Source organism: Trachemys scripta, chromosome 2 (genome assembly GCF_013100865.1).
Source record: "Trachemys scripta elegans isolate TJP31775 chromosome 2, CAS_Tse_1.0, whole genome shotgun sequence".
Taxonomy (NCBI): domain Eukaryota; kingdom Metazoa; phylum Chordata; order Testudines; family Emydidae; genus Trachemys; species Trachemys scripta.
Genome location: NC_048299.1, coordinates 13,253,554 through 13,270,182, shown reverse-complemented (window position 1 = coordinate 13,270,182; position 16,629 = coordinate 13,253,554). Strand labels below are relative to the sequence as shown.

The 16,629-nt window shown below is 42.8% G+C and overlaps 1 protein-coding gene across 1 annotated transcript in view; it reads right to left on the bottom strand.

Annotated features, from left to right (window-relative positions):
* LOC117872004 (sodium channel protein type 5 subunit alpha-like) overlaps nt 1–15,832 on the bottom strand; it is a 99,875-nt gene extending 84,043 nt beyond the window's left edge. Inside the window, exons 1-6 of the mRNA XM_034759935.1 lie at nt 15,568–15,832; nt 12,892–13,010; nt 12,114–12,236; nt 9,208–9,336; nt 2,161–2,252; nt 1,027–1,248 (exon numbers count right to left, since the gene is read on the bottom strand). Of these exons, the coding sequence (XP_034615826.1) occupies nt 1,027–1,248; nt 2,161–2,252; nt 9,208–9,336; nt 12,114–12,236; nt 12,892–13,010; nt 15,568–15,810 (928 nt within the window). The 5' untranslated portion in view covers nt 15,811–15,832. The remainder of the gene's footprint in view (nt 1–1,026; nt 1,249–2,160; nt 2,253–9,207; nt 9,337–12,113; nt 12,237–12,891; nt 13,011–15,567) is intronic.
* Nucleotides 15,833–16,629: the final 797 nt, after the last annotated feature.

Here is a 16,629-nt window from a genome sequence, read left to right as displayed (position 1 = left end):
TTTTAGAGATTGCCTTCTGATTGAGACTCTTCCTATATTCCATGCTTGTAAATGACTTGGTTCCTGTGTGGATTTTTCCAGTGGGTTTTGAGAATTCCCTTACCATTAATGTTTTCCCTACATCTGGTACATATAAATAATTTTTCTCCTGACTGAATTCTTTGGTGAGTTTTGAGAGATCCCATCTCAGTAAATCTTTCACACTCAGTGCATGCAAATGGCATCCCTCCTGGGTGGATTCTTTTGTGTATTTTAACCTCTCCTTTACAAGTACAGTTTTCTCCACACACAGTGCTTATTGATAGTTCCTCCTGCGTCTAAATTTCCTGGCTATTTGGAGATTTCACTCACTGGTGAAACTTTCCCCAGATTCAGTACATGCAGATGATTTTTCTCATGTTGTTTCTCTCATGTATTTTGAGATAGATTTTTTCCTCAGAAAGCTTTCTTCCCTTGATGCATCTACATTTTTTCTTTCCTCTGAAGGTGCTTTGTTGTGTTTTCAGATATCTGTTCTATTCATCCATATTTTCAGCACTAATTGTAGTCAAGAAACACATATGGAATAAAGAGATATACAACTTATTTATAAGGAAAACACACATTTTAGCTGAATATTTAGTTCAGCTGAAACTGTTCACAGTCCATATCAAAAGACATAAATCTGTAGACTTCTTAAATGTACAGCAAACTATGTATATAACTGCTTTGTACACTGTACAAGGCCGAACTTCTGTAAATTATGTCAGAGAATGAGCTAATGTGCATTTCAGTTACTATGGTATCATACTGGGAAACACAGATGACTATTGTTTCCAATAATGGGTTGATGGGGAAAAAAAAGAAAGGAATTGTAGCACCAATAGCAGAAATCATCCCTGGATCTTTGCAAACCACTCTGGCATTTCAAAGACTAACACTGCGGTGTGGTAGTAATTAATCTGTATTTTCAATATATTTTGCAGTGCAGGAGTCAAAAGATATATAAAATCTACCATCTTAAAAGGAAACAAGAGGACAACATACCTGAATCATTAATAAACTCATCAAAGGAGCCCCATTTTTTGTCATCCAAATAAATAGTTCCATTGGTGGAGTTAAAATTTCTGACACACTTATGTCTCAAATTGCCTTTAAAGAGCTGGAGGCCTATGAGGGCAAAGACACTCAAGCAGAAAGCTGTCAGGATCATCACATCAGCAAGTTTCTTAATAGACTGAATAAGTGTACCTACGATGACCTTCAGTCCTAGAGAGATAAAATTCAGCAGTATAAGGACTAAAAAACTGAAACACATGTATCATTCTTTTTGAGAGTCAAAACAACATACAGCAGCCACAAGTTCATAGTTACTTGGCCAGTGTTCATGTGTCTTTTCAATACAAACATAGTCCAGATGAAACAAAAGTAATGAAAGTAAAAAAAGATGTTTTTCATCTAGTCTAAGCAATTGTCCCTAGCACTTTCGTAGGGAGTATGGAGTGTGTGGAGGGGGAAAGGCTCCTTTTGTCCTTCCTGCATGAATTGTTCCCTCATCCATGCAAGGACCAGGGAGAATCTGACATTCATAATCTAGAAAAGGGAATAAATATCTTGCTAATTAAATTTGCAATGATGCTACCTTGGGAGGACTTGTAAAACACTAGACGCATACAGAAAAATAATACAAGGGGACCAGAAAGAGACCAATGGACCAGATCCATCAATCATATTCAATTTGATTATAGCTGTTAACCAGCGAATGCCTAATTGATTTGCCTGATTAAGGAACGAGTAAAAACTGAACAGGATTTGACTCAATAATAATAAATATTAATTATAAAGCAGAAGTCTGCTGAGTCTTTAAGGACATTGCACAGTTAAAACAATGATAAACAAGAATAATCAGAACAGCCTTCTGTATAACAGATATTATAAAAATCAAGCAAAATGCTTAAAGACATGAACAATCAAAATAAATAAAATGGCAGATTGTTTCCAGTGCTTAAATTATTCTGACTGGGCAACAATCCTGAGACGCCACCCACATCCACAAATTCAGTTGTTTCTGTAACACAAAGTCACTCAGATAAGAAAAGACAAAAGACCTGCAAAACCAAAGAAATGGTTGGAGGAGAGAATCCAGTTGGCAGAAAATATTCAAAAATCTGGGCTTCTTACCTGGGAGTATTGAAATAGTTTTTAAAGCTCTCAGAACCCTGAATGTACGAAGGACCGAAACATTGCCTATATTACTAAACTCCCCTGCATATCTGTAAAATCAAGACATGACAAAATATGCTACTGAATTGAATGAACCGTGGAAATATTTTATACAACTTTTCTTAATTGCTAACCCTTCTGAGCATACAATATCTTGAGCATTAACAAACCAAATGTCAAGGGCTCATCCTGAGTATTATGTATCAAGGATCAATTTCCTGATTACTTCAAATAGCACATACTTATAAATTAGGGCTTGGTTATGAATGATGCCAAAATCCCACAATACCATGAACTTCTAAATTTAGCCAAAAACAGCAACACAGAAATTATTAAAAATATTTATTAAAAATATTTTGGCCAGAGGAAGGAGAAAATAATTACCTTTGATCAAATTCCCAAGTAATACTTCAAAGTTTGCCTCCTCCCTAGGTCACAATAAATCTATCAATTCCTCCTACATCACGGTTCCTCCCTGCAAAAAAAATCCCTCAGTTCTCCTCACTATAAGAAAATGAATCAATTCCACCCTGTAATAGTCTCTTCTATTCCCAGAGTACAGCTCAAACAGTCCAATCCACAAAACAAATCTTACACACACACACACACACACACACAGTCCCTAGTACCTCTCAGTTACTGCCTTTGGGTCTTCTTTCTTAGAAGGAAGGTAATATGGATGGTGAGTGATCAGCTGTTGTGCCCTGCACAGGATGTGCCATGTTTGTCTTTCTTCCATAGGACAGAAGCAACTTTGTCTGTACAAAGTGCAAGCTGGTCTCCATATTGGAAGAGAAGGTTCAAGGTCTGGAGAAACAAGTATCAATCCTGTGTTGCATAAGAGAAAACGAAGATTTCCTGGACGGACGTCAGGATATGCTTCTATGGGCACAACATTCTGAAGAATCAGAGCAGGCTGCACAGCGGCGACAGAAGGACGGTGAAGAAATTTGGAAGCATGTGACCTCCAGAAGAAGAAAGAGGAGTGTCCATGTACCAACAATGCAGATACAGGTGAGCAACCGTTTTCATGTTCTCTCCAAAGGTACTAATGCAGAGAGTGGACTAGATGATACATCTGAGGGAAGGGAGACTCCACCGATTGGAAGGCATGAGATGCACTGTCCTAGGGATGGGAGATATCCGACCACTGCTCCCAAGAAAAGGAGGTGGGTGGTGGTGGTCGGGGACTCTCTCCTCAGGGGGACTGAGTCATCTATCTGCTGTCCCAACTGGGAAAACTGAGAAGTGTGCTGCTTGCCAGGAGCTAGGATTCACGATGTGATGGAGAGACTGCCAAGACTCATCAAGCCCTCGGATTGCTACCCCTTCCTGCTTCTCCACGTGGGCACCAATGATACTGCCAAGAATGACCTTGAGCAGATCACTGCAGACTACATGGCTCTGGGAAGAAAAATAAAGGAGTTTGAGGCGCAAGTGGTGTTCTCGTCCATCCTCCCTGTGGAGGAAAAGGTCCGGGAAGAGACCTCGAATCGTGGAAGTCAATGAATGGCTACACAGGTGGTGTTGGAGAGAAGGCTTTGGATTCTTTGACCATGGGATGGTGTTCCAAAAAGAAGGCGTGCTAGGCAGAGACGGGCTCCACTTAACAAAGAGAGGGAAGAGAATCTTCGCAAGCAGGCTGGTTAACCCAGTGAGGAGGGCTTTAAACTAGGTTCACCGGGGAAAGGAGACCAAAGCCCTGAGGTAAGTGTGGAAGTGGAATGCGAGTTATCTTAAGTGCCTATACACAAATGCAAGAAGCCTGGGAAACAAGCAGGGAGAACTGGAAGTCCTGGCACAGTCAAGGAATTATGATGTGATTGGAATAACAGAGACCTGGTGGGATAAATCACATGACTGGAGTACTGTCATGGATGGATATAAACTGTTCAGGAAGGACAGGCAGGGCAGAAAAGGTGGAGGAGTTGCATTGTATGTAAGAGAGCAGTATGACTGCTCAGAGCTCCAGTATGAAACTGCAGAAAAACCTGAAAGCCTCTGGATTAAGTTTAGAAGTGTGAGCAACAAGGGTGATATGGTGGGAGTCTGCTATAGACCACCAGACCAGGGGGATGAGGTGGACGAGGCTTTCTTCTGGCAATTAACAGAAGTTACTAGATCACAGGCCCTGGTTCTCATGGGGGACTTCAATCACCCTGATATCTGCTGGAAAAGCAATACAGCGGTGCAGACAATCCAGGAAGTTTTTGGAAAGTGTAGGGGACAATTCCTGGTGCAAGTGCTGGAGGAACCAACTACGGGCAGAGCTCTTCTTGACCTACTGCTCACAAACAGGGAAGAATTAGTAGGGGAAGCAAAAGTGGATGGGAACCTGGGATGGTCGAGTTCAGGATCCTGACACAAGGAAGAAAGGAGAGCAGCAGAATTCGGACCCTAGACTTCAGAAAAGCAGACTTTGACTCCCCTCAGGAAACTGATGGGCAGGATCCCCTGGGAGAATAACATGAGGGGAAAAGGAGTCCAGGAGAGCTGGCTGTATTTTAAAGAATCCTTATTGAGGTTGCAGGAACAATCCATCCCGATGTGTAGAAAGAATAGTAAATATGGCAGGTGACCAGCTTGACTTAACAGTGAAATCCTTGCTGATCTTAAACACTAAAAAGAAGCTTACAAGAAGTGGAAGATTGGACAAATGACCAGGGAGGAGTATAAAAATATTGCTCAGGCATGCAGGACTGAAATCAGGAAGGCCAAATCACACATGGAGTTGCAGCTAGCAAGAGATGTTAAGAGTAACAAGAAGGGTTTCTTCAGGTATGTTAGCAACAAGAATAAAGTCAAGGAAAGTGTGGGCCCCTTACTGAATGAGGGAGGCAATCTAGTGATAGAGGATGTGGAAAAAGCTAATGTACTCAATGCTTTTTTTGCCTCTGACTTCATGAACAAGGTCAGCTCCCAGACTACTGCACTGGGCAGCACAGCATGGGGAGGAGGTGACCAGCCCTCTGTGGAGAAAGAAGTGGTTCAGAACTATTTAGAAAAACTGGATGAGTACAAGTCCATGGGGCTGCATGCGCTGCATCCAAGGGTGCTAAAGGAGTTAGCGGATGTGATTGCAGAGCCATTGGCCATTATTGTTGAAAACTCATGGCAATTGGGGGAGGTCCCAGATGACTGGAAAAAGGCTAATGTAGTGCCCATCTTTAAAAAAGGGAAGGAGGAGGATCTGGGGAACTACAGGCCAGTCCCTGGAAAAATCATGGAGCAGGTCCTCAAGGAATCAATTCTAATGCACTTAGAGGAGAGGAAAGTGATCAGGAATAATCATGCCTGACTAACCTAATTGCCTTCTATGACGAGATAACTGGCTCTGTGGATGAGGGGAAAGCAGTGGACATGTTATTCCATGTCTTTAGCAAAGCTTTTGATACAGTCTCCAACAGTATTCTTGCTGGCAAGTTAAAGAAGTATGGGCTGGATGAATGAACTATAAGGTGGATAGAAAGCTGGCTAGATCGTCTGGCTCAATGGCTCCATCTCTAGTGATCAATGGCTCCATCTCTAGTTGGCAGTAGGTATCAAGCGGAGTGCTCTAAGGGTCGGTCCTGGGGCCGGTTTTGTTCAATATCTTCATTAATGATCTGGAGGATGGCGTGGACTGCACCCTCAGCAAGTTTGCCGATGACACTAAACTGGGAGGAGTGGTAGATACACTAGAGGGTAGGGATAGCATACAGAGGGATCTGGACAAATTAGAGGATTGGGCCAAAAGAAATCTGATGAGGTTCAACAAGGACAAGTGCAGAGTCCTGCACTTAGGATGGAAGAATCCCATGCACTGCTACAGACTAGGGACCGAGTGGCTGGGCAGCAGTTCTGCAGAAAAGGACCTAGGGATTACAGTGGATGAGAAGCTGGAAATGAGTCAACAGTGTTCCCCTTGTTGCCAAGAAGGCTAACGACATTTTTGGGCTGTATAAGTAGGGGCATTGCCAGCAGATCGAGGGACATGATCATTCCCCTCTATTCGGCATTGGTGAGGCCTCATCTGGGGTACTGTGTCCAGTTTTGGACCCCACACTACAAGAAGGATGTGGAAAAATTGGAAAGAGTCCAGTGGAGGACAACAAAAATAATTAGGGGTCTAGAGCACACGACTTATGAGGCGAGGCTGAGGGAACTGGGATTGTTTAGTCTAGAGAAGAAGGGGGGGGGGGGGGGGGTTGATAGCTGCTTTCAACTATCTGAAAGAGGGTTCCAAAGAGGATGGATTTAGACCAGGTGTCGGCAACCTGCTGCATGCGTGCCAAAGGCGGCACACGAACGGATTTTTACTGGCACGCTGCTGCCAGCCGGGGTCCAGGCTGCCGGCCCCTCTCAGAGCGCTGCCAGCCTGAGTGAACGGAACCCCAGGCCGGCCGTGATCTGAGCAGGGCCAGCGGTCGGCACCCTGGCTGGCAGGAGCCAGTGGACAGAACCCCCGACCGGCGGCAGGCTGAGCGGGGTGGCGGACAGAACCCCAGACCGGCAGTGGCTCACCTGCTACCAGTCTGGTGTTCCGCTGGCTCCTGCCAGCCGGGGTCCCGGCCACTGGCCCCACTCAGCCCATTGCTGGCCTGGGTGAACGGAACCCCAGGCCAGCAGCGGACTGAGCGGGGCCGGCGGACGGGACCCCAGCTGGCAGGAACTGGCAGAACCCCAGACCAGCAGCGGGTAAGCCGCTGCCGGTCTGGGGTTCTGTCCGCCACCCCTCTGATGGTCTGGGGTTCCAGCCACCCGGCCCCCTGCCAGCCAAAGTCCTGGCCGCTGGCCCCGCTCAGCCCACTGCCAGCCTGGGGTTCTATCTGGGGGCCCCTGTAAATGTAAAATTTATTACTGGCACGCAAAAGCTTAAATTAATGAAGACTTGGCATGCCACTTCTCAAAGGTTGCCAACCCCTGATCTAGACTGTTCTCAGTGGTACCAGATGACAGAACAAGGAGTAATGGTTTCAAGTTGCAGTGGAGGAGGTTTAGGTTGGATATTAGGAAAAACTTTTTCACTAGGAGGGTGGTGAAGCATTGGAATGGGTTACCTAGGGAGGTAGTGGAATCTCCTTCCTTAGAGGTTTTTAAGGTCAGGCTTGAAGCAGCCCTGGCTGGGATAATTTAGGGGATTGGTCCTGCTTTGAGCAGGGGGTTGGACTAGATGACCTCCTGAGGTCCCTTCCAACCCCGATATTCTATGATTCTCAGCCCTGCCTATTGCTACCTCTGCTTTTCAGCTCTCTCTCTGTCTGACACACACACACACACACACACACACACACACACGTTCACCTACCCACCCACACACCTGTTGTTCTTTCAACCAAGTGGGAGGTAGAGTTGGAGACTTTACAATGAGTCACGTCTTCACTGGCAGAGACTGCTAGAACAGTAAAAAGAGGAAGCTCTCTAGCGAAGCTCTGTGACTGTAACAGGCTGGAAGAACCAACAGGAGGTGAAATAGGCTGCTTTAGAGACAAGCCCTGAATGGCAGCTTAGACAGTAAGAGCCCAAAGAGAACTGTCAGAATCACGGGAGAAGGGAGACACTGGGGAGCTAGTCAATCAGCAAGGTCCAGGCACAGAGTTGGTATCTGCCTCTGGACCAGAGAGGTTTACATTTTGAGCCTTGGAAGGATGCAGGAAGATAAAGAGTGTGCTGACAGAGACACCCTGAAGAGGAAGTAAGTATCTAAGACATTAACTCTCCATTGAGAAATAGCAGAACACGAGACTGTACTCCAGAGTGGATGGGAGTGGAGCAGCAAAGTCTGGAAAGCAAGAGGGGCTGATGACAAATTAGAGACGGTGAGAAAGATCATCCTCTGATGCGGAAAACTGTATTTTAATTTAATGGTGATTAATGAATAAAGTCCTTCCTTGAACAAGGAGTTATTGAAGGTGAAGTCTGACTCGGGACTGACTTACATAGCCAACAGGGGAAACTGTGGCAGGACCCATGGCCTTGGCTGGTGACACTTCCCTGAGAATGGTTGTCAATAGTGTCCTGGAATTAGTAAAAGGGACCTATGGATTTAATGGAACTATAAAGTCCTGAGGCTGTCTCATTGTGTGGTAGGAAGTTCCTCTTCTCACCTCTGCTGACTGAGCTGCAGTCAGTGTGTTGTCACTGGGAGCACAGTGAATGAGAAGCTGTCTGTGCAGACAGCTCAGAGGAACTCTGCAGGGAGTAGCTCTTGTCACTGTTGGTATGGAGTACACGTCATACTATCTACAGTGAAATAACTGGAAATACTATGGATGATAGTATTGTCTGATTATTGCCTTATTGTGACCAAATGAAATGAAGATACAAGGGACTGATTAGCCCACTTTCTTTGGAACTCTCATCACTCAGGCAAGTTGGGAGTAATCAAACCCTGGAGTAACAATTTCTGCCTCCCCCTTGTTACTTATGCTGTAAAAGAAAGTGACAGAAAAATTTGACATCCCATATGGGTCTTGAACTCCTGTGGATTGCAGACCTTCTTGGCAAGCTTGTGTGATAGGAGGAGCCTGTAATACAGTGGCTTAATTAATTTGATTTTATTGCTTTCTAATTGCAGAAAGTTCAAGCTCACACTGTTTTTGGTGATGCTGATCCCAGATTTAATCCACTGACTACCCTGATGTCTGCATATATGTGGCACACAGATACTTCATGACAGTATAGATATTACATCTCACTTCCTGTCAGGTCAGACCCTTTTCCTATTTCACAAATAGGGGCCACTGATGGCTAAATGATGGCACTGAATATATCATATATGTTTTTATCTTTACCCTCTGTACAATCCCCTTACCCTCTTTTTGTGGGATTGGCATGCTGTTGATATCCCGTATACCATACAACAAAGGGAATACAAGAGCACTAGATACAGTTATCACTCCTTACAATGTTGTGTCTTAAGGGCACAGTACAAAACCTTAGTGAAAAGTTCTAGAGAAAATAAACACAAGCAAAAATAATTTAAACTTCATAATAGCCTTTTAAAATATACATGTTCTTACTTACGCCATAGCAATGACACTGATATCAAACCAATTCCACGGATCTCGAAGGAAAGTGAATTCATTCAGACAGAATCCTCTTGCCAATATTTTTATCAATACTTCAAAAGTGTAAATGCCAGTGAAAGTGTACCTGGGGAGTAAAGTGTCCAAGAAATGTGAGACCATTAGCAATTAATGGAGGAGGGTATGTGGCACATGCAGTTTACTCACTTTGAGCTGTCTCTTTGCCCAAGTGCCCCCAAATGAAGTTAATGGAAAGGCTCCCATTGATTTCAACAGGTACTGGATCAGGACTTAACTCCTACAGGCAACTTGAAATATTAGCTACCAGCAGTCTGCATGTGGCTATCAATATCTGTGTTTGCGGTATACTTGCTTACGTGTGACCATTTTTTGTTTGCTACAATTTTAAAGTGACTCAGGTTGGGCATCCCTAATTTTAGCCACCCCAAATCACTGTCCACTTTTAGTTTTTTTTGACAATAATCCATATCTTCACTGGTTCAAGATGCCAAAGTGGCCGCTCAGTGCATTTTATGTTGTTCACTTTGTGCATCTGTAGCACTTTCTTTAAAGAATGTTGAAAAAAAGCTCACAGAAATACAAATTTACAGGACTTTAATTTTAAAGGCAGCATTTTCTTTAAAATGGAAACCAGCAGTAAAAGCTCTCCTGGCTTTTCTGAGTGCACTTATTTCAGCAAGATTGAGATCTCCTTAGATAATGTTAAAGGTATTTGGTATTCAGAAAATATCTTCAGGAATTATTTGACAGCAATGTAGCCCTTTTTACTGGGGAGGGGGAAATATTTGAATTACCATAGCATATATTACTTTGTCTAAATTCTGACCCCCTTGCAGATAAACATATTGATGTACACTAGTTTTCAAATGGGATATATATTAAAATCACAAAGTTTTATTCAAATATTACAGTTAGCAAAGTGGATGATCTGGTAGAGTGAAGTTACTAATTTAGATGCTGATCCTGCATCGTGTTCCACAAAGGCAGAACCCTGCACCCACAGGGAGATGCACTGGTGTTAATGGGATTCATGCAGGCAAAGAGCACCAACCCCATAGAGCCAGGGCTGCCCAAAAAGGGGCAAAAGGGCTAGCTTGACACAAGCCCTCTGTTTGAGAGGGTACCCAAACTGACTGGTGCTCCAAACTTGAGTGCATGGCATTGTGACCCTGCATGCCAGGTTGCAATGCCCAGAGGGAGAGGAGACACTGCTGCAGGGTGACTGCAGAGAAGGCTCACTCTCCAACATGTCCCAGGGCCTCACCTCAGTGGTATTTGTTTAGAACAGTGGTTCCCAAACTTTAACAACCTGTGAACCCCTTTCACGAAAATGTCAAGTCTCACGAACCCACTCCTAAAAATGAATATTTCTAGGGATTTTCTCCTTTACCTGAGTATAAATTATAAAAGCAGTGATCTTGGAAATATAAAATTTGTTTTTGACATGCTTATTACACACTATTATTATTTATCATTACAGTATTTTTATTACATTATGAAAATGGCAACACTCTTCCAAGATCTCACTTTCATAGCTTGTATCACTTTGAATAAGCCTGTTATAAGACAAGGCTCCTATGTTTCATCAAGGAGTATCAGATGTGAAACAGCAGGAAGGGATTTAAGAAGCCAACTCAGAGTTCTTCGTACACAAGCATTCAGGTCTTGAGCAGCCCAGGCAAACAACACACATTACAACAAAGCTTAAACTTCTTCTTCATATAATTTTAAAAACAATACTAGCTGCCTATTTCATTTTTTAAAAACAGCAAAAAATATCCACCTCCCTTTCCATTTCTTATAAGGAGTCTTGAAGTGTGATAGGGGCTCCGTGCTGCTGGCCCCATGCTGCCCGGGGTCCCTAGGGACAGCTCTGTCCACCATTAGGGAATTTTTTCCTGAGAACCCCCTGTAACATTTCTTAAACCCCCAGGGGTTCACAAACCCCAGTTTGGGAACCACTGGTTTAGAAGGATTGGGGGGGGCAGGGAAGCTCAGTTTCAGATTTTGTCCCAGGCCCCTGAAAACATGTGTTCCTGCACAGAGCTCATTGGAGTACTCAGTATTGTCAACACAGCGTGTTTGAAAATCATGAGTCAGGCCCCAACAAGTCATGCGATTGGCTTAAAAAAAATGTTTAAAGTAATAGGTTGTGGGTTCTTTGCCATGAATGTTAGGGTTGTTAGAGTTCACATTTTCAAACTTTGAAACTGGGAGGGATAGAAGTTTACACTTTTCTTTAAATGAAGTTTGAGATTCTCAGGTTTTCACATGACATCAGGAGTTGGGGCTTTAAGAAAAAAAACACTAAATATTTTGATATTTGTGATAAAATTGCGAGATCTGGGCAATGCTGAAGAAAAGGCCCCTTATTAACAAAGTTCCACAGGCAAGAAGCATCTGACAGATTATTTTATTAAAGCAAATAGTGCACAAATCAACATTACAAAAACAAATTCAGTAAAGATTTCAAGATCTTATCCTCTCTTAGTCAACAATGACATTGACTGGAGACTTGCCTCAGTAAAAAAAAATGTGTAAAAATTAAGGAAGGACTTTAGGATTTAGAACAATTAAATGTGGACAAAAGATAATGAAAAGAACTTAGCACTTTTTTGGCACTAAATGGCTGATTCTGCTTTCATTTACCCCACTGAAAATCCAGAGCGACTCCAAAGAGTTACTCTGGATTTTAGTACAGCAAATGAAAGCAGAAGATGGCCCTATATACACAAAGCAGTAATCCTGAAATTCTTACACAAACAAAATTCCTAATGACACCAACATGACATTATCTTGTGTGGGGACTACAAGATTAGACCAATTAAATAATTAACTAGAACTAGAGAATTAGGAAAAATAAATTCCTACAGAAATACTTACTCGACATACTTGTTCCATGAAGAAGGTAAAGATGACTTAGAATTAGACTTCCTAGGAATCTCAAATTTAGCCATGAAGACACAATTGGTTAAAATAGTGCACATAATAAAAATAGTGAACAATGTAAGTAACAGGAGTTAAGGTAAAGAACATTACAGTGTAAACAAAACATTCCACTAATACAAAAAATGTTTAAACCATGATGATCTTCAACAGAATCACCCTCCCTGCACTGTTGCAGAGCCATGTGCACCACCTCTTCACCGAGGCCTGTTTACTGCAGCAAGAGTGAGCTTAAGATCACACACACCTCTGCAAGATATGCAGGACACCCTTGCAGGGCTCTGAGTGACTGGTGGTACTTAGATCTCCACAGTGGCTGGATCAAGACCCTTGGGTCTGATTCACCACTGTGATATTCCAGTTTTACTCCAGCATAATTTTGCAGCATAAAACTGGTGAAACACCCCAGTGAACCAAGCCCATGGACTTTAATGGCATTAATCACAGGTGTAAGTGAGATCAGAATTAGGCCCTCTGTTACCTGGTTTCCATCCTTCCTCCCTGTAGGTGGATCCCTGTACACTTCCTGTTTCAGATACCAATAACAGTCATTTCTAAAATAATTCACAATTATCTGAAACGGGTGCACTATTGCTTTTAGAAACAGACTAGATCCAGGATATGTTCTACATATGACACAGTCAGTATTACACCCATATTATTTCATACCCATTATAAAAAAAACTAGAATAAGTAAAACCACCTGAAAGGATATGAATGTACCAAAATTTTAATCACTGCTCTTCTGATCGGATTAAAAGGGCTAAGTATACACAAGGCACGTGTGGCAGTAAATCGGAAGATTGTTTTCCTTTTGTTCAGTACCATAAATGTCTTTAAGAAAAAAAACAGAGATAATCTTAATTAATTAAACTTCTCCAGAAAGTGAACTGTGGACACCGAGGGTTTGTATTCTTGGCAGAACTGCAAATAATTATGTGTAAAAATTTGATGGTTGACTTTCTTTTTGTTTGTTTGTTTATACTGAAAGATTCCTCGTAATTCTTGTTTGTTACCTTTTTTGATTCGTTATATATTTGTACCACACATTTTTAAAGTTTCAGTAAAGAATATTGTGTACTCTGGAGAACACTTTTCATGTCCCTTTTTAAAGGTAAATTTAGGCAATTAACTACTGAATTGGAATTTCTCACTATGAAACTTCTATGCACATTTTGTGGGATCAGGGCTAAAGGAAGAAGTCATTTTACTCATATCAGCATTCTCATTAAAGTAAATGGGATTATTCATGTGAGTCAAGTTTATATATGTATAAAATGTGAGAGCATTTGCAGGATCAGGGTCTTTATTTGCTGAACCACTGACTCATTCATTAATATTGACCAGAGCTGGTCAGGAATTTTTCAACAAAACAATTTTTTCATTGAAAAATGTGGATTTGTCAAACCTGAAACTTTTCCCAGGCAAAGAGTGGTTTCAACAAAACTTTAATTAGGAAAGTGTCTCCGGTCCAGGGTGGAATTTCCCCCTCCTCCTCTCTAGCTTTGAGTAGAATGTCCTAACAATGCGTCTACAGTTAGCTTGTCGTCCTTGCTCATTCCCTCCTGTTGGAACTGTTCCACTTTGTAGAAATAATTAAATAGTAGTTGGGCTAGAGGGAGGCTGACTTTATTGCCCAGTGGTCATGGCACCCACCTGGAATGCATGAGATGTGGACACAAGTCTCGGTGCCAATGATATTTAATTATTTAAACAAAGAGAATTAGAGCAAGCCATCCTAGTATAGCCAATAGCCTGGGGGTTAGGGAACTCATCCTAGCCAATAGCCCAGGATATGAGAGATCTGGGTTCATGTTTTAAAAGCTAAAATATATTCTAAAAATCATTTTGTACTTGGAAGAACTGGTGGTTTGAAGAAAAAATGTATACTTACAGGCAAGTTCACTGCTACCTCGATATAACACGACCCGATATATAACACAAATTCGGGTATAACGCAGTAAAGCAGTGCTCTGGAGGGGGCGGGGCTGCGCACTCCGGTGGATCAAAGCAAGTTTGATATAACGCGGTTTCATCTATGACATGGTAAGATTTTTTGGCTCCCGAGGACAGCGTTATATCAAGGTAGAGGTGTATTTCCTTATTAAAATTTGTAACATAGGGAAAGAGACTGTATTCAGTGGTTCTGATTATTAGCAGCCTATAGAGTGAGAAGCAGCATATAATGTAGTGGCTTTGATTCAGCCTACATATAGGTCTAGTAGGCTTGAAGATATTGGTTTTTATCTAAAGTAACTCCATTTTCAGTCATCATGCAGTAACAGATTTTTATATTCTCTGTCCTATGTTATATTCAGTGTGAGTGACATTCATCCTTGTGTAGAGGGCTAACATATACCTCCTAAGTCCCACTTAAGCCCTATTTGGAGGGCTTAAGCAGGATGTAATTCAGGAATGGGCAAACTACGGCCCGCTGGCCACATCCGGCCCATCAGACCTTTTAATCCAGCCCTCAGCTCCAGCTGGGGAGTGGGATCGGGGGCTTGCCCCGCTCCGCATAGCTCCCGGGAAGCAGCCGGCATGACCCCCCTCTGACTCCTACGTAGTACACGGAGGCACGGCCAGGCAGCTCTGTGCCCTGTCCGCAGGCACCACCCCCACAGCTCCCATTGGCCGGGATAGGGCAGTGCGCAGAGCCGCCTGGGCGTACCTCCGCATAGGAACCAGAGGGGGGACATGCTTCCGGGAGCTGCTTGAGATAAGCGCTGCCTGGAGCCTGTATGCCTGACCATCCCCCCTCCCCCTGTGACCCAATCCCCTGCCCTGATCTCCCTCTCGCCCTCTGAACCCGTCAGTTCCAGCCTGGAACACCCTCCTATACCCCAAACCCTTCATCCCCACCCCTACCCCAGAGCCCAGACCTCCAGCTGAAGCCCTCACCCCCCCCCACACACACACCCCAATCCTCCCCGCAGCCCGGAGCCCCCTCCCATACCCTGAACTCCTCATTTCTGGCCTCATCCCAGAGCCCGCATCCCCAGCCGGAACTCTCACCCCCTTCTGCACCCCTACCCCCAATTTTGTGAGCATTCATGGCCCGCCACACAATTTCCATATCCTGATGTGGCCCTCAACCCAAAACATTTGCCCTCCCCTAATGTAAATGGTGCACATGCCTCATGCTGATGAATTTCATTCTCTATGATTAGTAGAGTTTAAAACTAAGGTTTTATTACATGATCACATAGTGATCAAAGTATGATGTCTCTTTTTTTTATTATAACTTGATTGAATACAACTGTCTTAATATATGATTCAAAGGAAGCACTGCCAAATTTAGCTCTCTGACTCCTAAACCAGAAAAGGCTCCCTATTGACAAATGATCAAGGCGGGATGAAATCAGATCCCTGGGCATAAGCTGTCTCTAACCTTGTGATCATTGTAATAAGGGTCAAGATCCTCCAGTGGTTTCCCAACAAGCTCATGAGGAGGATTCCCATAGAGAGTAGGCAGCTTTTGGAAAACCTGCAGGTCAAGTTGGGGACGAGGTTTCTCTTTAGGTTGGCGGTCTTTGTATTTCTTGTTGGCAGCAATTCGCTTCTCAATAGCAGCTAAAGATTCACGAGTGAACTGGCGGAAATGGTTAGAACACGGTAGTGAAAAGTCAGCCATCTTTTCATCCTTTTCCTCCTGCAGTAGATTTTACTCCTAGTAGTGGAAATAACTAAAAAGAAGAATCAAGATAAGTGACTACCAAAAAGGAAAGCTGTCAACGACAAACAACCTCATTTAGCTTTCCAATTGTCTTGTAAGTATTTCCACTTTTGTAGCAGTCAGCCTTAGAGAAAAATGGGGGGGGGGGGTAAATTGCACTATATTCCTGATTGATAAATTACAGGGTTTTATTTTTAGATTACATGTAACTGATAGGATTTAGATATATATTATAGATGAAATGGAGTTGTGGGTGACCAGCACTTCTTGACAGAATAATTTTCCAGAGATCTAGGGATGATCAACCATATCTATGAGCGCCTCCTAATATATTTTTCTTCCTTTAAACTCTCAACATGCCCTAGAGGCCATGCATCTCAGCCACAGTCCTTCCAGCCAAGGAGGACTTAAAACATTATTTTTCTTGTATCTGTCAGTTACATTCTCCAGAATCTTTACTGATAAGCGCTGCAAAGAGCTCCCTGCTCGGATTAAAGACATAGCCTCCATGTTACTTGTAACTCTTACAACCTTGAGAAGTAACAGAAGCGGAAAAGAAAGGAAGTCTTACACATCTAACTTAAAAGTAATGGATACTTCTAAAATGTAAAATACATTACACCTAGAATTATCCAGTGATCTTAACATGGAAACATAGTAACTAAATTGAACAGCATTATTTACTGTTCACACTTACTCATTAGTATACCTATACATTTTGTGCAGTGTACTTATGCTAAACACATGCAACATCAATAGTTAAAGCACATATTACAA